The sequence below is a fragment of the Melanerpes formicivorus genome, unplaced genomic scaffold (assembly GCF_026170545.1).
Source record: "Melanerpes formicivorus ecotype bairdi unplaced genomic scaffold, bMelFor1.0.p_v2 SCAF_93, whole genome shotgun sequence".
Classification (NCBI taxonomy): domain Eukaryota; kingdom Metazoa; phylum Chordata; class Aves; order Piciformes; family Picidae; genus Melanerpes; species Melanerpes formicivorus.
Genome location: NW_027142445.1, coordinates 173,044 through 193,470, shown reverse-complemented (window position 1 = coordinate 193,470; position 20,427 = coordinate 173,044). Strand labels below are relative to the sequence as shown.

General features: G+C 56.3%; 1 protein-coding gene across 1 annotated transcript in view; it reads right to left on the bottom strand.

The window, feature by feature from the left end:
* Positions 1-388: 388 nt before the first annotated feature.
* Positions 389-20,427, bottom strand: part of RSRC1 (arginine and serine rich coiled-coil 1) — a 170,600-nt gene continuing 150,561 nt past the window's right edge. The window contains exons 8-10 of the mRNA XM_068165813.1: positions 3,225-3,331; positions 1,568-1,714; positions 389-624 (exon numbers count right to left, since the gene is read on the bottom strand). Of these exons, the coding sequence (XP_068021914.1) occupies positions 532-624; positions 1,568-1,714; positions 3,225-3,331 (347 nt within the window). The 3' untranslated portion in view covers positions 389-531. The remainder of the gene's footprint in view (positions 625-1,567; positions 1,715-3,224; positions 3,332-20,427) is intronic.

Genomic DNA, 20,427 nt, shown 5'->3' with positions numbered 1-20,427 from the left:
CACATCCATTCAGAGCAGCTCCTCAAGCAGGAGACAACCCACAGACATTTGGGGGGTTCAAGCCTCTGCCCCCACAGCACCCAGGAGAAGGAAGAAGAGCTCACAGCCAGGTGGTTTGTCCCAAGCCTGCAGGTGTCACAGCCCAGGGAGGTTGCACTTCTTTCTCTGAGGGCTCAGCTGTCCCTGACACCCTGATGTGGTCATCTATCTCTAACCTCAGCATGGTTCTCTTTCCTGTTCTGATGTGGAGGTAGCAAATGGCATCTCCTCGAGCTCCCAGGTTGGTGTTTTCACCACAGAGGAACTCAGTGCAACCCCAAACCCCTTCTTCTCTGGTAGCCTTCCTGTCTGCAGCCACAGCAAGGAGTCCTGGGGGGGGCCAGCACAGGACAGGACATTCATCTTTATTGAGATGCAAATCGATTCCCTCTACAGTTCATACAGGGCAGTAAAAGCCCTAACAAGGATTAGAATCCAACAGTGTGACGCTGGAGCTCCTCACAGCACTGCTGGAGGTGTGGAAGGTGCTGGCTAGGCCACCGGGCTGCCCATCAGCCTCTCCTGCCGCAGCGCCACCAGCCGCTGGAACCACTTCTCCTCTGCTTCTGCCTTCTCCATGAACAGCTGAGGGACAAGGGGGAGACGAAGGAAAGGAGATTCAGAGTCTGCAGAGTCACAGAATGGCCACTGACTTCCAAGCCCCTGCCATGGCCAAGGACATCTCCTACCAGAGCAGGCTGCTCACAGCCCCAGACAGCCTGACCTGCACTGGTGCCAGCCACGGGGCAGCTCCCAGGGCCAGGCTCTCACCACCCTCAGGGGCAAACATTTCTTCCTTCTCTCCACTCTGAGTCTCCCTCTTCCAGTTCAAACCATCCCCCCTTGGCCTGTCCCAACAGGCCCTGCTCACAAGCCTGTCCCCAGCTCTCTGCTCAGCCCCTGAAGCACTGCAAGGCCACCAGAAGGTCTCCCTGGAGCCTTCTCTTCTCCAGGCTGACCAAGTCCAACTCTCCCAGCCTGGTCCCACAGCAGAGAGCTTCCAGCCCTGCCAGCATTGCTGTGGCCTCCCCTGGCCCTGTCCCTGTCTGTGCTGAGGGCTCCAGAGCTGCCCCAGCACTGCAGGGAAGGTCACAGCAGAGCAGAGCAGAGGGGCAGAATCCCCTCCCTGCCCCTGCTGCCCACACTGCTGGGGCTCAGCCCAGGGCAGGCTGGGGCTGGGCTGGCAGTGCTTGGTGCTGGCTCCTCTCCAGCTCTGCACCCCCAGCACCCCCAAGGCCTTCTCCCTGGGGCTGCTCTCCAGCCCTGCATGCCCAGCCTGTGCTGATACCAGAGGTTGTCTCAATCCCAGTGTAAGACCTTGGCCACGTTGAACCTCCTGATGTTCATGCAGACCACCTCCTGAGCATGTCCAGGCTTGGTTTGAAGAGACTTTCAAGATCATTGAGTCTGAGCCCTACCCCAGCACTGCCAGCTCAGTACCCAACCATGGCCCTCAGCACCACATCCACACAGCTCTGAAACCCTCCAGGGATGGGGACTCCACCCCTGCCCTGGGCAGCACACTTACATTTGGGTGTGCCAAGGAGTTATCATCTTGATACTTGATGGCTGTAGGGATGTTGGCTGCTGGTGGCTCTTTGTCAGGAGCAGGTGGCTCAGCAGTCCCCACCCCAATGCTTGCAGGCTCATACTGGGGCTCAGCAGGTTCTGTTGACTGAACAGAAACAAACACAGCTCAGTGTTGCACCCTCAGCCTCCCAAATGTGGCAGCATCTTCACTGAGCTCTCAGCTTCCTTCCCAGCACAGCTTGTAGCCATGGAAGGATCCTCAGGCAGAGTGTCCTGCTCTGAGCTGGACCAGCAGCAGTTCTGCTGGGTGCTATCCCTGCTCAGCTCAGTCCCTGCTCACTCAGGCACTGGCTGAAGCTCAGGGCAGCTTGGCACAGCCAGGGGCTGCTGCTAGCAGGGAGAGGCTGATGGGAACAGCTCCTGCCAAGGGCTGGGGGGCAGAAAGGCTCTGCCTCAGACTTGCTCCTGGGCACACCAAGGGCACTGCCACAGCTTGTGTCCCACCTGGGGGGCAGGAAGGCAGAGGTGGCAGCTGTGGGGAGGAGCAGACAGCACAGGGGAGCCTCAAGTGCTCACCAAGGGACTGCAGCCCATGGAGGGCATCTTCAGGAGCAAGCTGAGGGATGCCCAGGGTCCAGCCTCTTCTTCCCTGGCTGCTGTCCCAGCAGGACTCTGTCCCTTCTGCCTTCCATCCCCATCCCTCTGTGCCTGAATGTAGTTCCCCTCTGCTGCTGAGTGCAGTCTGGGACTTGCCCAGCACCTGCCCCCAGCATCAGTGGTGCCAGTGATGCCATCCTTGCCATAGGGCTTGGCTTCCATGTTGGTTTGTGTCTCTGTGTCTCTGTCCCTTGGCATTGTTCTTCTTCCCATCCCAGCTGGCTTAGTTTCTTTCCCAGCCCATCAGCCTCCCTCCCTTCTTCCCTTTCTCTTCCCTTTGGGAAGCAGAGGGCTTCCTGGAGAGCCTCTGGCTCTGTTCTGGTGCTCAGCCCAGCCCTGACTCATGACAAAGCTGCATGAACATCTCAGAGACTTCTGGAAAGGCAATGGAATATTCTGGAGAACTCAAAGAGTGAGAACTCAACAGCCCTGGGAGGCAGAAGGGGAAGCCTGCCCTTGCAGACATCCAAAGACAAAAGCATCCAAGCTCCCTAGAGTTTGGCAGCCAAAATGCAGGTACAGTCCTGGAACCTGGGTCCTGGAAAGCTAAGAACAGCACTGTTTGGTTTCAGGGAGCAAATCCCAGGAGCCCAGCACAGTGAGGGTTGGAAGGGACCTCTGGAGATCCTCCAGTCCCTGATGATCTGCTCCAGCAGGGCACCCACAGCAGCTTGCCCAGCAGCACAATGCCTGGGGTGGGGGGTGTTGGAAGCTCTCCAGAGGAGACTCCACAGCCTCCCTGGGCAGCCTGCTCCAGGGTCTCCCCACCCTCAGTGTCAAGAATTTCTTCCTCATCTCCAGTCTCACTCTGCCCTCCTGCAGATCCTCTTCCTCCAGATGTCTTCTGTGAGCAGCACACCGAGAAGACAGGAGAGTGGCTGGTGGGGTTCAAGTCTGTCAACATCAATGCTCCTTCATCAAGGGAAGCTGAATGAACAGCTCAGCCTCCACCTGGCTCTGAAAGGCTCCTGCAGCCAGAAAGGAAACTGCCAGCTTACCTTCCTGACTTCTTTACTGGATCTGAAGGTCTGTGGAACAAAGGAGTCGCTTTCAATCGCTTCAATTTCTTTGACTCGCTTCACTTGCTCCACCAGGGTGGCTTGGTCTACAAAGAGAAGGGAGCGGTGGCAGAGGACATCAGGGCAAGCTTTTGCTATCTGCTGCCTCTGAGCAATGCCTTGAATGTGTTTTACAACAGCTGATACCAGGAAGAGCCACTGGCAATGTGACCCCAGGTGCTCTGCTGCAGAGATAAAACCTCTGCTGCGGGAAGAATGACAACAGGGAGCTGGGCACAGCATTGTTCCGCCCCTGACAGCACTCCAGATGCTCAGGCAAGGAGCACAGAGGTGTCCTGGCAGGATTTAGGGCAGGAGGATCTCCTGGAGATGGCAGGGCTTGGAAGGGACCTCTGGAGACCATCCATGTCCAACCCCCCTGCCAGAGCAGCAAAGGGTTTGGGGCTGGAGCAGAAAACTCCCACCTGGCTGCAGCAGTAAAACTACTGCCTGTGTGGAAGTGAATTTGGCTGTGGATGGCCCAAGAGATCAGCCAGCACCTTTACATCACCTTTGCATCACTTTTGCATCACCTTTACACCATCTTTACATCATCTTTACAGGGAGGGTGGGGAGACACTGGAGCAGGCTGCCCAGGGAGGTTGTGGAGTCTCCTTCCCTGGAGAGCTTCCAGCCCCCCCCTTGGCCATGGTGCTCCTGGGCAAAGCTTCCCGGGCTGGAAGGGAGCTGAAAGATCCTCTGGTTCCAAACCTCCTGCCATGGGCAGGGACACCTCCTGCTAGAACAGGTTGCTCAAGGCCTATTCTGCAGGCCTGGAGCCTCCACAGCTTCTCTGGGCAACCTGTTCCAGTGCCTCCCTGGAACACTGCATCACAGAATGTGAGGGGCTGGAAGGGGCCTCTGGAGAGCCTCCAGTCCAACCCCCCGCCTGCCAAAGCAGGACCATCTAGGGCAGGTCCCACAGGAACACATCCAGCTGGGGTTTGAGGGTCTCCAGAGAGCTGGTAACTGGGAGAGGAATTTCTTCTTCCTGCCTGCTCTAATGACAGATTATGGAGGGAGCAAAAAGCCTCCCAGGAAATAAAACGCTGCAGTGCTTGGAATGAGCTCAGTGGCATTAAGAGAGAGGGGGAAGCTGGACTGGAGGGAGCACAGCCATTAGCACATGGGGAGGGGGTGGGGGGTGGGGGTAGGTTTGGGTTTTGTTGACTAACACATTACTGGGAGATAAAACAGCTCCCAGATGCTGTTTGTCAGCTGCCAGTGGGAAGGAGAAAAGTATTTCATAGTAAAATCAACAATAATGGAGTCAGAAAGCAAAGAGGCTGCAGAGCAAGGATCAATCAATACTAACTCAGTGCAGGGCCAGGCTTTGACCAAGTTAGAGGAGGAAAAACATCAGCAGGGCCTTGGCTGAGGGCTTGTTTGAGGCTGTTGCCTGTGAAATGGCAATTCCAGCACTGCTCACAATGAGCCCTCCTGTCACCAGCTCCTGCAATGGGCACTGCACCCTGTGGGGCTGCCTCTGCCCAGCTCAGCACCACAGACCCACCCCAGAGCCCAGCCTTAAACCCAGCACTGCCCTGAGCATGGGAAGGGTTTTGCTGGGGGAGTGTTTGATGAATGGATTCTTAGAGAGCTGGTTTGCTTGGGAAAGGCCTCTGAGATGACTGAGTCCAGCACCAACCCAGCCCCACCATGGCCACCAAACCCTGGCCCCAGCTGCCATGGCCACAGGGTTCTGGAACACCTCCAGGGCTGGGGACTTCACCACCTCCCTGGGCAGCCTCTGCCAGGCCCTGACCACTCTGGCAGCACAGAGATTTTTCCTCCTCTTCAACCTAACCCTCCCCTGGTGCATCTTGAGGACATTTCCTCCCCTTCTCTCACCTGAGACCAGGGAGCAGAGCCCAAGCCCCACCTGGCTCCAGCCTCCTCTCAGGGAGCTGCACAGAGCAATGAGGTCTCCCTCAGCCTCCTCTTCTCCAGGCTGGCAGGGGGCTGGAGCTGGGTGATCTTTAAGGTCTCTTCCAACCCAACCCCTTCTGTGGATCACTTAAAAATCCAATTATCTGTTACTGATGCAAAAGAATTGCTTACAAGACAATAGATGGCAAGACACTTCCAAATGGAGGCTATTTGATCTCAAAAGTACCTCAAATGTAGTATTTAATGACAGTAATAGATAGTCAAACCTAATCTCATTGCTAGTTAGAGCATATGAAACATGGAAGTCAGAGACAGTCACTTAAAATAGCTGTCAGGTTGAAGCTCTTTGCTGTTCCTAGCACATAAACTGCATTTAATTAAAGGCAGGCTGAGAGGTGAGACCTCCAGCATCAGTGGCCACAAACCCAGGGCAGAGCAGCCCCAGCTGAGCTGCTCCTGCAGGGCTCTGTCTTAACAGAGAGTTCCCCTCTCACCCTGCCTCCCTTCTCCTGCCCAGCTTGACTTGGCTGAGCTGTGGCAGCTCCTTGGGGATGAAGGACTCCTCACCCTCGGTTTTGGCCACCTCACCCCTGCTTTTGGCCTCCTCACCCCCCTCTTTTTTCCACCTCACTTGTTTTGGCCACCTCTCCCCTGGTTATTCATCTCACCCCCAGTTTTGTCTCCACCTCACTCCTGGTTCCAGCCACCTCACCTCTGGCTTTAGCCACCTCACCCCTGGCTTTGGCCAGCTTGCTGATTGTTTTGGCCAACTCACCCCCAGATTTATCCACTCCACCCCTGGCTTTGGCCACCTCACCCCTGGTTTTGACCACCTCACCCCTTGTTTTGTCCACTCCACTCCCAGTTTTGTCCATTTGATCCCTGGTTTTGACCACCTCACCCCTTGTTTTGTCCACTCCATCCCCAGTTTTATCCATTTGATCCCTGGCTTTGACCACCTCACCCCTGGTTTTGACCACCTCACCCCTGGCTTTGGCCACTCCACCCCCAGTTTTGTCCATTTGATCCCAAGCTTTGTCCACTTCACCCCTGGTTTTGTCCACTTCACCCCTGGCTTTGACTACCTCACCCCTTGTTTTGTCCACTCCACTCCCAGTTTTATCCATTTGATCCCTGGTTTTGACCACCTCACCCCTGGCTTTGACCACCTCACCCCTTGTTTTGTCCACTCCACCCCCAGTTTTGTCCATTTGATCCCTAGTTTTGACCACCTCACCCCTGGTTTTGACCACCTCACCCCTTGTTTTGTCCACTCCACTCCCAGTTTTGTCCATTTGATCCCTGGTTTTGACCACCTCACTCCTGGTTTTGACCACCTCACCCCTTGTTTTGTCCACTCCACCCCCAGTTTTGTCCATTTGATCCCAAGCTTTGTCCACTTCACCCCTGGTTTTGTCCACTTCACCCCTGGCTTTGGCCACCTCACCCCTGGTTTTGACCACCTCACCTCTTGTTTTGTCCACTCCACCCCCAGTTTTGTCCATTTGATCCCTGGTTTTGACCACCTCACCCCTGGTTTTGACCACCTCACCCCTGGCTTTGGCCACCTCACCCCTGGTTTTGACCACCTCACCCCTAGTTTTGTCCACTCCACCCCCAGTTTTGTCCATTTGATCCTAAGCTTTGTCCACTTCACCCCTGGTTTTGTCCACTTCACCCCTGGCTTGGGCCACCTCACCCCTGGTTTTGACCACTCCACCCCCAGTTTTGTCCATTTGATCCCTGGTTTTGACCACCTCACCCCCGGTTTTGTCCCCCTCACCCCCAGTTTTGCCCACTCCACCCCCAGTTTTGTCCACCTCACCCCCGGTTTTGCCCACTCCACCCCCAGTTTTGTCCACCTCACCCCCGGTTTTGCCTACTTCAGCCCCGGTTTTGTCCACTCCCCCCCACACCCTGGTTTCAGCCACCTCACCCCTCGTTTTGTCCGCCTCCCCCCCCAGTTTCGCGCACCTCACCCCCGGTTTTGCCCCCGCTGCTGCCCCCCCAGCGCCGGCTGCCGGCCTCCCGGCCCCCGCACCGCCGTTAGAGGGAGGCACCAGCACGCACAACGCCGCCGGCCGCATCCTGCCTTTGTCTGCTCCAGCGGGGGACCCGCGGATGCCAACCCCCGCGGATGCCAACCCCCGCAGCACCCCTGCCAGGCGACCACCGGCACACGGCCGGGGGGTGGTGGGTGGGGTGTGAGGTGGCTAAGCATCCAAACCAACCCCTTTCAGCCACGACCCAGCTCCCCCTTGATCCTCCTGCTGCTTCCCCATCCCTCCTCTGAGCTGCAGCATCCTTCCAACGCTTGGCCACACTGTTCCCCGGCTTTGAGAATTCCAAAGACACAACTTTGGGCTTTTTTCTTTCCCCAGCTGAAGTCACAGAAACAACAAAACCCCACCCCCCCATCCCTCCCCAAATAAATGAAATAAAAGACACCAAAAAGCAGAGCAGCTGAGGGCAGGGAGAAGTTTGGATTCTTAATTGGTATTCCAGCTTGGAATCATTAAGGTTGGAAAAGACCTCTGAGGTCACCAAACCCAAGCTGGAGTAATAACCATAAAAGTTAATGCTAAGTGCTCTGCCTCTCCACTTGTAATGGACTCCAACAGCCAGTTTAAGTACCCCAGGACTTGCTGGGCAGCAGCAGAGTGCTTACAACTCGATGCTTTAGTGCATTAAGGAGCCCATCCATAGCCATTCTAATTATAGGGGTGGGCTTCCCACTACTCCCAAGCACAGCTGGACACTAAGGGCTTTTGCTTGGCAAAGGAAGGGAAGCACTGGGGATGAAATCCAGCAGAAGACACGAGGGGAAGCTTGAGATCTGGATGGAAGAGCTTCATATTGAAGCAGTCTAAGAACATCTGGGTCTCTATTCTGGCCATGGAGTTAACCTCCAGGCAGCTTACCCTCACCTCTGAGCCAGCCACACCTGCAGCTCCTCCAGTCACTCCCAGCTTCAAAGAACCACGGAGCCATGGAATCATGGAAAAATAGTCATAGAATCACTGAGTCATGGAGTCATAGAGTCATAGAATAGAATAGAATAGAATAGAATAGAATAGAATAGAATAGAATAGAATAGAATAGAATAGAATAGACCAGACCAGGTTGGAAGAGACCTTCAAGATCATCACGTCCAACCTATCACCCAACACCACCTAATCAACTAACCCATGGCACCAAGCACCCCATCAAGTCCCCTCCTGAACACCTCCAGTGATGGTGACTCCACCACCTCCCCAGGCAGCCCATTCCAATGGGCAATCACTCTCTCTGTGTAGAACTGCTTCCTAACATCCAGCCTAAACCTCCCCTGGCACAGCCTGAGACTGTGTCCTCTTGTTCTGCTGCTGGCTGCCTGGGAGAAGAGACCAACCTCTGCCTGTCTACAACCTCCCTTCAGGGAGTTGGAAAGAGCGATAAGGTCTCCCCTGAGTCTCTTCCTCTCCAGGCTAAGCAACCCCAGCTCCCTCAGCCTCTCCTCACAGGGCTGTGCTCCAGACCCCTCCCCACCTTTGTTGCCCTTCTCTGGACACCTTCCAGCAAGCCAACCTCCTTCCTAAACTGAGGGGCCCAGAACTGGACACAGGACTCAAGGTGTGGCCTAACCAGTGCAGTGTACAGGGGCACAATGACCTCCCTGCTCCTGCTGGCCACACTGTTCCTGATGCAGGCCAGGATGCCCTTGGCCCTCTTGGCTGCCTGGGCACACTGCAGGCTCATGTTCAGCCTACCATCGACCAGCTCCCCCAGGTCCCTCTCTGCCTGGCTGCTCTCAGCCACTCTGACCACAGCCTGTAGCTCTGCCTGGGGTTGCTGTGGCCACTGTGCAGAACCTGGCACTTGGTTGTGTTCAATCTCATGCCTAGAGTCATGGCATCATGGAATTGTTTGGGTTGGAAAAGTCCTCTAAGCTCATCCAGTCCAACCTCCAACTCAACCCCACCATGGCCACCAAACCCTCTCCCCAGGTGCCATGGGCACAGGGTTCTGGAACTTCCTCCAGGGCTGGGGACTCCACCACCTCCCTGGGCAGCCTGTACCAGCCCCTGACCACTCTGGCAGGAAGGAACTTTCTCCTAATATTCAACCTAACCCTCAATTTTGAGGCTTTTTGGGGTGATTTTGGAAATATTCCAGGGGAAAAGTGAAATTTACCTTAATGAAGCTGTAGGACACAAGTTTAAATCAGTTTAAATGGGAATGGACTGAAGCTTGAAGAGGGCAGACTGAGACTGGAGATGAGGAAGAAATTCTTTGCAGTGAGGGTGGGGAGAGCCTGGCACAGGCTGCCCAGGGAGGCTGTGGCTGCCTCCTCCCTGGAGGTGTTGAGGGCCAGGCTGGCTGAGGCCCTGAGCAGCCTGTGCTGGTGGGAGGTGTCCCTGCCCATGGCAGGGGGTTGGAGCTGGATGCTCTTCAAGGTCCCTTCCAACCCCAAGGAGTTTGGGGTTCTCTGATTCTCAAGTGCTGGAAGTTTTCCTTCTCTTCACAGAAGGAGGTGTGGAGGGCAGTGGTTGGAAATGAGAGCAGAGCAGATTGAGATTGGATGTGAGGAACAAGTTCTGCAGCAGGAGGCTGCTGGAACACTGCAGCAGGTTGCCCAGGGAGGTGTTTGTGGCCCTGTCCCTGGGGGGATCCTCAAGGTGAGGCTGGACAGGGCTGCGAGCAACCTGCTCTAGTGCAGAATGTCCCTGCTGGGTGCAGGGATTGGGCTGGGTGAGCTCTGGAGGTCCCTTCCAGCCCAACCCCTGCTGCGATTCCACGGACCAAGCAGCAGCAGCAGCAGCCCGCCGGGGGCCGGCCCTGGGTCCCCCTGGGAGAGCCTGCAGAGGGCTCACCACGCTTGTCAGCGTGGCCAGCATCCCAGCCTGGCTGCTCTGCTCTTCCCCTTTCCCCCCTCTTCTCTCCCCCCCCCCCCCCCCCCCCCCAAGAGCAGAGCTGTAATTCAATGCTCAATTTACCCTTGTCTCGCAGGAGATTTTTTTCCCCGCTAATTGATAGAAATTAAGCCATTAATCAAGCCACCAGCCATCATTCAGAGCAGGGGAGATGAATACAAACTTTCATCATAACCACCTTCCCCATTTTAGTGTTCATTAGCATTAATTTTTAATGCAATTATGCTATTCTTTTACGCTGAGCTCATAAATTACTGCTCCTTTGTTGCCGCCTGGCCTTGTAAAATCCAAGGTAATGCTTTGTGCTCTGATCTTAAAGGCAATTACTGAGTTCCTCTATCTGCTATAGATCTCCAGCCCAAATCACCTCTGCAGTGTAGGGACAAGCTCCTGGCTCTGGCTGTTACACCACCCGAGCACACAGAACAATTTGTCTGGGTTAAACCCTACCCCCGGATCTCACCGGCAGATAAACAAAGCTGCTTCCCACCTCCCTTCCCCTCCCCCGGGCCACACCACCCACAGCCAGGGAGCCAACGGCAGAGCAGCGGCAGTCAGAGGGCAGCCTGCAGAGAGGGAGGATGGGAGGGACCCAGGGGGAGGAGAGAGTGAAAGGTTACCTTGCACAGAGGTGGGCTGGGGAAGGAATCAGATCAATAGCTGGCCCTGGGCTGTGCATGGAGCACTCCTTGGCACGTGGGAATGGAACTGTCACAGAGTCATGGAGTTGGTTTGGTTGGAAAAGACCTCCAGGATCATCCAGTCCAACCTCCAACCCAGTACCACCATGGCCACCAAACCCTGGCCCCAGCTGCCATGGCCACAGGTTTCTTGTACACCTCCAGGCATGGGGACTCCACCACCTCCCTGGGCAGCCTCTGCCAGTCCCTGACCACTGTGGCAGCAAAGAAATTGTTCCCAGTCTCCAACCTCACCCTCCCCTGGCACAATTCCAGGCCATTGCCTCTCCTTCCATCACCTGAGACTAGAGGGAAGAGCCTAAGCCCTACCTGGCTCCAGCCTCCTCCCAGGGAGCTGCAGAGAGCAATGAGGTCTCCCTCAGCCTCCTCTCCTCCAGGCTCAACACCCTCAGCTGCTCCTCCCCAGCCCTTTTCTCCAGCCCCTTCCCCAGCTTCATTGCCACCTTGTGGGTGTTGAGGTCTTTTCAAGGCCCCTTTTTATTTACACCTCAACAAAACAGTGCAGAGAACCAAAGGGTGGCTGGCTGCACCTCCTCAGGGATTATTACTTTGGTTCACTGCATGTTACAGAGTGCTGAGCCCAGCAGGTCCTCCCGAGAGGTCCCAGAGTCACAGCCTGGTTTGGGTGGGAAGGGGCTTTGAAGATTCACAGAATAGTTTAGGTTGGAAGGGACCTTAAAGACCATCCACTTCCAACCCCCTTGCTGAAGGAGGACCCTGCTCAAGGCCCCAGAGCTGAGGTTTAATGTGTCTGGTTTAGCTGTTCCTCAGCATCATGTGCGGTGCCACTGTGGTGCTCGGTGTCAGTAACTTCCAGGCTTTTATCCCAGTCCATATATTGATCCTTGGGAAGACAGCAGGGGAAATGCACAGCAGCTACAACCACCTCTGGTTGCCCTCAAACACTGCCTACAATTTAAATGGCTGAAGGCAGAAGGCTGAAACGGGAGCCTGGCAAAGGGCTGCTCGCCGGCCTGGGAGGATTTGATTCTGCTGCTCTCCCCTTCAGCTGCGACACCGACCGATGCGGTTCATGCCGGCGAAACATCTGCCTAGCACCAAGGAAAGAGGATCCCTGGGTTTCAAATCCCATTTCATCCAGGCCTCAGCCAGCACAAGCAAGACAATTCTCAGCTAAGTCTCCCTGATCCCATGGACTCCCTCTGCTCTGCTGGATAAGGCTCTGCCTGCCGGGCGGGGAGCGTGCGGGCGGCGCTGGCACCGCCGCCGGCAGCAGCCCAACCTCCTCCTTCTTCCCCCAGAAAAGGCTCCCCAGGAGGGATTCTGGGTTAAGCAAATGGATGTGATTTCTGTGAAACTGAACCAAAGGAACCCTCTCTAACTCCACAGGAGCCTTAATCCACCCGCTTGCTGGTAGGCCACGGCCACAGGCTCTGCACCGAGGTGCCCCGGCTTGGTTCCTCGTGATGCAGGCAGCCCAAGCACTCAGTGCTGCCACAATGCTGCCCCGAAGAGCAACCCCCCAGACAATCCAGGAGCATCTCCACCAGGCTCCACTGCTGATCCACTCTCTGCATCACCCTGCAGTGCCCTGAGCCACAGGTCAGGACACGCAGGTGGCCCTCACAGGCAGGTCGCAGGGTCCAGGGGGTGAAGGTGTTCTGCACTTCATACAACCATGGAGTCGCCTCCAAGCTCATCCAGTCCAACCATCACCACTATGCACACTAAACCCTGCCCCAAACTGCCATGGCCACCCATCTCCTGAGCACCTCCAGGGCTGGAGACTCCACCACCTCCCTGGGCAGCCTCTGCCAGTCCCTGACCACTCTGGCAGCAAAGACATTGTTCCTCCTCTCCAGCCTAACCCTCCCCTGCTGCAGCCTGAGGCTGTTTCCTCTCATCCTGTCACTGGATCCTTGGGAGAGCAGACCAAGACACACCTGGCTCCAACCTCCTTTCAGGGAGCTGGAGAGAGCCAGGAAATCTCTCTTCAGACTCCTTTTCTCCATGCTGAACCCCAGGTCCCTCAGCTGCCCCTTACCAGACCCTTCAGCAGCTTTGTTGCCCTTTTCTGGACCTGCTAAACGTGCTTGGAGTGAGGGACCAAGAGACTATTTAGACTCTGCCCTTATCCCCAGTCTATCAATCTGCTTCTGAAGGAGCTCATAACACTACAGCTCCTGAAACAGGCTTCAGACACTCACTCTATGAAGGAAAAACAACCCCCAGAGCAAACCAGACCCAAACCAAAGGCAGGCAGCAGGGCAGGCTGCTCCCTGAGCAGGAATCCTCAGCACCTTGGCCTCAGACCTTCAAGCCAGAACCATTCCTATCTTCAATCTGAGGCACCAAAACTGCATCAGCCACAGGTTTTGGAGAGCTCTTGAGGAGGCCACTTGCAAAACATCCTTTGGAATCCCTATTGCTGACCTTGTCAGGCCAGGACTTAACTTCTGTTCTATCTGTCCAGATTATGCCTTGCTCTGCTAACACCTGCAGGGAAGGTTTCCTAACCCATCCTGCTCTAATATCCTGATTTGAGCTGCTTGTGAGTGTGCCAAGCCTGAAATCCCACAGTCCCAGCAGGGTAGGGGCTGGAAGGGACCTCTGGAGCTCCCCCAGCCCAAACCTCTGCTCCAGCAGGGCACCCATAGCAGCTTGCCCAGCAGCACAGTGCCCAGGGGGGGTTGGAAGCTCTCCACACCAGGAGACTCCACAACCTCTCTGGGCAGCCTGCTCCAGGCCTCCAGCACCCTCACACCAAACAACTTTCTCCCCCTGCTCACATGCAACCTCCTGGGTGCAACTTTGTGCCCCTTGGCCTGTCCCTGGGCACCACTGAGCAGAGCCTGGCCCCAGCCTCTTGCCCCCCAGCCTTTAGCTCTCGCTGAGCATTGCTCAGCTCCCCTCTGGGGCTGCTCTTCTGCAGGCTCTCAGCCTCAAGGCTCTCAGCCTTTGCTGCTCACAGAGCTGCTCCAGGCCCCTCAGCAGCTCTGCAGCCTCCCCTGGACTCTCTCCAGCAGGTCTCTGTCTCTCTTGAGCTGGGGATCCCAGAGCTGGACCAAATGCTCCATCTGTGGCCTCAGCAGGGTAGAATAGAAGGGCCAGAAGAACCTCCTTTGACCTGCTGCCTGCACTCTATACACCCCAGGAGACCTTTGGCTTCTCAGCTGTGGGAGCACACTGCTGGCTCCTGGTGAACTTGTCCCAGAGTCTTTATGAATGTTCCTCTGCCCCAAAGCTCTCATTTAGCCGATCCCATTTACCAGCTCCCAGGATGGAGCCTTCCTGGGGCACAAACAATCCATTTGTGCATTTTTTCCCCAGCAGAGCCCCCCCCTTCCCCACCCTACCAGGCTGCCTGGGGATTGGTGCAGGCTCTGCTGCCCCCATGTGCACCATTCCTTCTCCTGGGGCTGTGTTTAAGTGTAACTGGAGAAGCCTGGAGAGGGCTGGAGGCAAATCAAAGACTCAGAAAAGAGAGGAAAAATCCCCTTCCTTCCAATTGTTAGTGGGGAACACAATTAGGCCAAATTCCTTCTGCAGGGAATATGTGCAGTGAAGTCATTTTCCCCATGCCCCACAGTACAGGGAGCCCCTGCAGGCCTCCTTCCTGATGGGAAAAGGCCTCGGTGCTGATGGAGATGGGGGGCACCGTGTCCCTCCACATCTCTGCTGCTGTTGGCATGAGCACTGCAAGCCAGGCTCAGCCCAAGCCAAGCCCAAACCCCAGTGGCCAGCTCTACTCTTCCACTTGCTTTGAAGACAAGAGCACAAATCTGGAGCCCTGCGCTCGGCTGCGGGGCCTCACCCTAGGCAGGACAGAGACCTCTTAGAGGGGCTCCAGAGGAGGCCATGGGGATGATGTGAGGGCTGGAAGCTCTCTGCTGTGAGGCCAGGCTGAGAGGGTTGGGGTTGTGCAGCCTGGGGAAGTGAAGGCTCCAGGGAGACCTTCTGGTGGCCCTGCAGTGCTTCAAGGGCTGAGCAGAAAGCTGGGGACAGGACTGTGAGCAGGGCCTGCTGGGACAGGCCAAGGGGGGATGGTTTGAACTGGAAGAGGGAGACTCAGAGTGGAGAGAAGGAAGAAATGTTTGCCCCTGAGGGTGGTGAGAGCCTGGCCCTGGGAGCTGCCCCGTGGCTGGCACCGGTGCAGGTCAGGCTGTCTGGGGCTGTGAGCAGCCTGCTCTGGTAGGAGATGTCCTTGGCCATGGCAGGGGCTTGGAAGTCAGTGGCCATTCTGTGACTCTGCAGACTCTGAAGCTCCTTTCCTTCCTCTCCCCCTTGTCCCTCAGCTGTTCATGGAGAAGGCAGAAGCAGAGGAGAAGTGGTTCCAGCGGCTGGTGGCGCTGCGGCAGGAGAGGCTGATGGGCAGCCCGGTGGCCTAGCCAGCACCTTCCACACCTGCTTTGAACTGGAAGAGATTCAGACTGAAGGGAGAGAGATTTCAGCCTGAGGGTGGTGAGAGCCTGGCCCAGGTTGCCCAGACAGGTGCTGGCAGCCCCATCCCCATCTCCCCTCATCCTGTCACCTGAGACTAGGGAGGAGACATCCTTCAGTTGCAGCCTCTGCTGTGGGGACTTTGCTGACACTCTGCAGACTTGGGAGAGCTGCCTCCAGCCTCCACCTCTCTGTTACCACTGTGGATGGCACCTTGAGCATCATTCACTTAGGCTGTGTTTCACTCTTTCTACCTTACCCAAAACTCCATGTTTTGTCTTGGCTCTCAGCCTCTGCTCCTCACAGAGCTGCTCCAGGCCCCCCAGCAGCTCTGCAGCCTGCTCTGGACTCTCTCCAGCAGTTCTCTGTCTCTCTTGAGCTGGGGAGCCCAGAGCTGGACCCAGGACTGCAGCTGTGGCCTCACCAGGGCAGAGCAGAGGGGCAGGAGAACCTCCCTTGCTCTGCTGGCCACACTCTTCTCCATGCAGCCCAGGCCATCTTTGGCCTCCTTGTCCCCAGGGGCACACTGCTGGCTCATGGTGACTTTGCTGTCTCCCAGCACTCCCAACTCCTTCTCCATGGAGCTGCTCTCCAGCAGGTTCCCCCTCCCTGTGCTGCTGCAGGAGGTTGTTCCTCCCCAGGGGCAGGAGCCTGCCCTTGCCCTGGCTGCACCTCCTGAGCTTCCTCTGCAAACAGCTCTGCTAGGAGCCAGGAAGCAAAGCCTCAACCTTCAAACCCTCTTTCTACACCCCGCTGCAAACCACACCAGGACTCTCCTCAGCAGTTTGCTGACTCTCTGTGGCAACCTGCGGACCTCCTGACTTCAGAACTGGATGAAAGGAGACCTCCCCCCAGAACAAGAAGTTACTTTGTGCCTGGAGCCACCTCGGTGGAGCTCAGGCCAGCACCCACAGCCTCTGACAGCCGGGCTGGTTGTAATAGTTTGTGAGTGGATTGATTGCTCCCTGCCAATAGGTGACTCAGCCTTGCAAATGCATCAAGCCTGTAACGAGCAGCTATTAAGTCCATTGATTTTCTGATTCCAATTGATAGCCACCAGGCCAAAGCTACACATCAATATTTGCCTAACCAATGCCCCAGGGCCAACCCTGCTGACAAATGGGAACCTCAGCAGGCCAAGCTCTGCCAATTAATGGGAATTTAAAGACCAAACCTCAGAATTTAAGGGAAATATTTAATGGATGGATGAAAACGCTCCCAGAAAACCCCAGAGTGGGCCAGAAAGGTAAGCAAATAGAGATGTGACCTCCTCTCCTCTCCTGTGCACTGTGAGGGTGGGGAGAGCCTGCCACAGGCTGCCCAGGGAGGCTGTGGAAGGGACCTCAGAAAGCATGCAGCTCCAGCCCCCTGCCAGGGGCAGGGACACCTCCCACCAGCACAGGCTGCTCAGGGCCTCAGCCAGCCTGGCCCTGAACCCCTCCAGGCAGGAGGCAGCCACAGCCTCCCTGGGCAGCCTGTGCCAGGCTCTCACTGAGGATCAAACCCTACCTGGAGCTATTGGAACATCCCACTGCTGGTCAGACCACTTCATAGCAATTCAAGTCCAGTTAAAGGAAGTAATTTAATTTGGTACTGAACCATTAAGGTTGGAAAAGGCCTCTAAGCTCATCCAGTCCAACCAGCAACCCAACACCACTGTGGCCACCAAACCATGTCCCAGAGTGCCACGGCCACAGGGCTCTAGAACCCCTCCAGGGGTGGGCACTGCACCACCTGCCTGGGCAGCCTCTGCCAGTCCCTGACCACTCTGGCAGCAGAGACATTTTCTTCTGATATTCAGCTTAACCTCCCCTGGTGCAGATTGAGGTCATTTCCTCTTCTCCTATCACTTGCTCCTTGGGACAGAAAGCCAACCCCATCTGGCTCCAACCTCCTTGCAGGGAGCTGCAGAAAGCAATGAGGTCTCCCTCAGCCTCCTCTTCTACAGGCTGAACACCCCCAGCTCCCTCAGCTCCTCCTCCCCAGACCCTTCCCCAGCGTGGTTGCCCTTCTTCAGGACCTGCTCCAGCCCTTTCCCTGTCCCTCAAAGCCACTTCTGCAGAGTGCAAGCATGCATTAGGAATCCCTCTGGAAGAGGCCACCTTCTGCAGGCATGAATCACAGCCAGGCTTCAGGAAGCCTTTTGAGTCAAAGGCTATTTCCCAGCCACACCAACCTATTTTCTGCTCATCAAACTGCCACTCTGCCTCCCATTTGGTACAGCAAGCCCAGGCAGCAAGTGGGGAAAAGGCATCCAGGAGGTTGGGAGGACAGATTGGCCACCTGGTGAAGGAGCTCATGGCAGCCCATAATGCTTCCAAGAGGGAGCTGCTGGGGACCTCTGCTGATCAGTAGAGGCCCATATTAGCACACTGATCATTTTTACCTCGGTGGCTGGTGCAGGGCTGCTGACAAACAGCAGCTCCTGCTGTTGTGTTTGCTCTGTCCCCTGGAGGGCTTCATCTCCAGGGTCGTATTTCAGGCAGACAACCCCGGGCTGGGCAGGCAGCAAGCAGCACAGTGCAGCTCTCAGCCTCAGCACAGCCTCCTCCTCTCCAGCCTCACAGGGTCACAGAATTGTCAGGGCAGGAAGGGACCTCAAGGCTCAGCCAGCTCCAACCCCCCTGCCATAGTCAGGGACACCTCACACCACAGCAGGTTGCTCACAGCCACAGCCAGCCTGGCTGCAAACACCTCCAGGCAGGAGGCTTCCACCACCTCCCTGGGCAGCCTGTGCCAGGCTCTCACCACCCTCATGGGGAACAACTTCCTCACAGCCAATCTCAGTCTCCCCACTTCTACTTTTGCTTCAGTCCTATCCCTCCCTCAAAAGTCCCTCCCCAGCTTTCTTGGAGCCCCCTGCAGGTCCTGGAAGGCCACAAGAAGGTCTCCTGGGAGTCCAACCCCCTGCCAGAGCAGGAGCATAGAGTCCAGGACAAGTGGCACAGAAATTACTCCAGATGGGTCTGGAAAGTCTCCAGAGGAGACTCCACAACTCTCTGGGCTGAACAACTCCAACTGTCTCAGCCTGGCCTCACAGCAGAGGGCTTCCAGCCCTCACAGAATCACCCAGGTTGGAAGAGACCTCCAGGATCATCAAGTCCAACCTATCACCCAACCCCACCTAATCAACCAGACCATGGCACTGAGTGCCTCACCCAGTCTTAAACACCTCCAGGGACACTGACCCCAGCACCTCCCTGGGCAGCCCATCCCAAGGGCAATCTCTGTGTCTGGGAAGAACTTCTTCCTAACATCCAACCTAAACCTCCCCTGGCACAGCTTGAGACTGTGTCCTCTTGTTCTGCTGCTGGCTGCCTGGGAGAAGAGACCAACCCCCACCTGGCTACAACCTCCCTTCAGGGAGTTGGAAAGAGCAAGAAGGTCTCCCCTGAGCCTCCTCTTCTCTAGGCTAAGCAACCCCAGCTCCCTCAGCCTCTCCTCACAGGGCTGTGCTCCAGACCCCTCCCCAGCCTCGTTGCCCTTCTCTGGACACCTTCCAGCATCTCAATGTCCTTCTTAACCTGAGGAGCCCAGAACTGGACACAGGACTCAAGGTGTGCCCTAACCAGAGCTGAGGTCCATTGATGCCCTTTCTGACCAGCTCTGTGGAGGAAGGAAATGGACAGAGAGAGTGACCAGAGAGGTTGGCACACCTCAAGCACCCCTTTTATCCTGGTTTCCTGTTAACTTGGGGATGTTCTCCCTACCAGGCTGCACTTTGCCCCTGCACCTGCCCCCAAACCTCCCCTTGTTCTGCCAGCCTCGATTCCTCTCCTGCTCACTTTGCATTAGGAGATGTCAATAAAAAAGATTAAACACAGATGAGAAAGGCTCAGAGCCTGTGCCAGATGCTGCAGCAGCCCCCTGAGACAGCCACAGCCATGCCAGGTGTTGGTGGCACAGGAATGAACCAAGACTCAGCCCAGGGTGGAGCTGGGGCTGCAGACCTGCCTTTCTGAGGGGAAATGGCAAAGATTGGGAATGACAAGTTTGGAAAGGCAAGTCACACCACTAATGCACAGCTGTGCTCATGGAATCATGGAATGGTTGGAAGGGACCTCAGAGAGCATCCAGCTCCAGCCCCCTGCCATGGGCAGGGACACCTCCCACCAGCACAGGCTGCTCAGGGCCTCAGCCAGCCTGGCCCTCAACACCTCCAGGCAGGAGGCAGCCACAGCCTCCCTGGGCAGCCTGTGCCAGGCTCTCACCACTCCTAGAGATAAAAACTCTCATGCCTAAATATGTGCTCTGTAGAAATCCCTGTGCCTAAGCACACAACAACCTCCTCCTAGGGAAAGTGACAGAGGACAGAGGACAACCCAGACAGAGTCTGTGTGGTGGGGAAGGAACTGCTGGCCAGGCCCTACCCAGAGGGTGGTAGTCAACACTTCCTCCTCAGACTGGTAACCAGTCACAAGTGGGGGCCCCAGTCCAACATCAACCCAGCCCCACCATGCCCACCAAACCATGGCCCCAGCTGCCATGGCCACAGGTTTCCTGAACACCTCCAGGGCTGGGGACTCCACCACCTCCCTGGGCAGCCTCTGCCAGGCCCTGACCACTCCTGCAGCAAAGACATTTTTCAGGTCCTTGACAGAAGGAATGAACCTCAATAAAATGTGCTGACCATGAAGGATGAGCTCAGGCTGGATCTGATGCACTGCAGGGCACCTCAGTGTCTCTCCCCACCAGGGAGGAAGGTGCTTCCACTTACTGCAGCTGCCTGGCTCTGACCTCATGCAAGCAAATCCCTGTGCAGCGCATCCAGCCTGGCTTTTTAATCTCCATTACATTCAGGGAGAGCCTTTCAACTTTTCCTGAAGGAAGCCTGGACATGAGGAAGAAGTTCTAAAGTATGGGTGGGGTAGAACACTGCAACAGGAGAGCTCAGGACACAGGAGGGAGGTTGCTGAGCCCCAGCAGAGCTCAGGACACAGGAGGGAGGTTGCTGAGCCCCAGCAGAGCTCAGGACACAGGAGGGAGGTTGCTGAGCCCCAGCAGAGCTCAGGACACAGGAGGGAGGTTGCTGATTCCCCTGCTCACAGCACTCACTCAGGACACAGGAAGGAGGTTGCTGATTCCCCTGCTCCCAGCAGAGCTCAGGACAGAGGAGGGAGGTTGCTGAGCCCCAGCAGAGCTCAGGGCACAGGAGGGAGGTTGCTGATTCCCCTGCTCACAGCACTCAATCAGGACACAGGAGGGTGGTTGCTGAGCCCCAGCAGAGCTCAGGACACA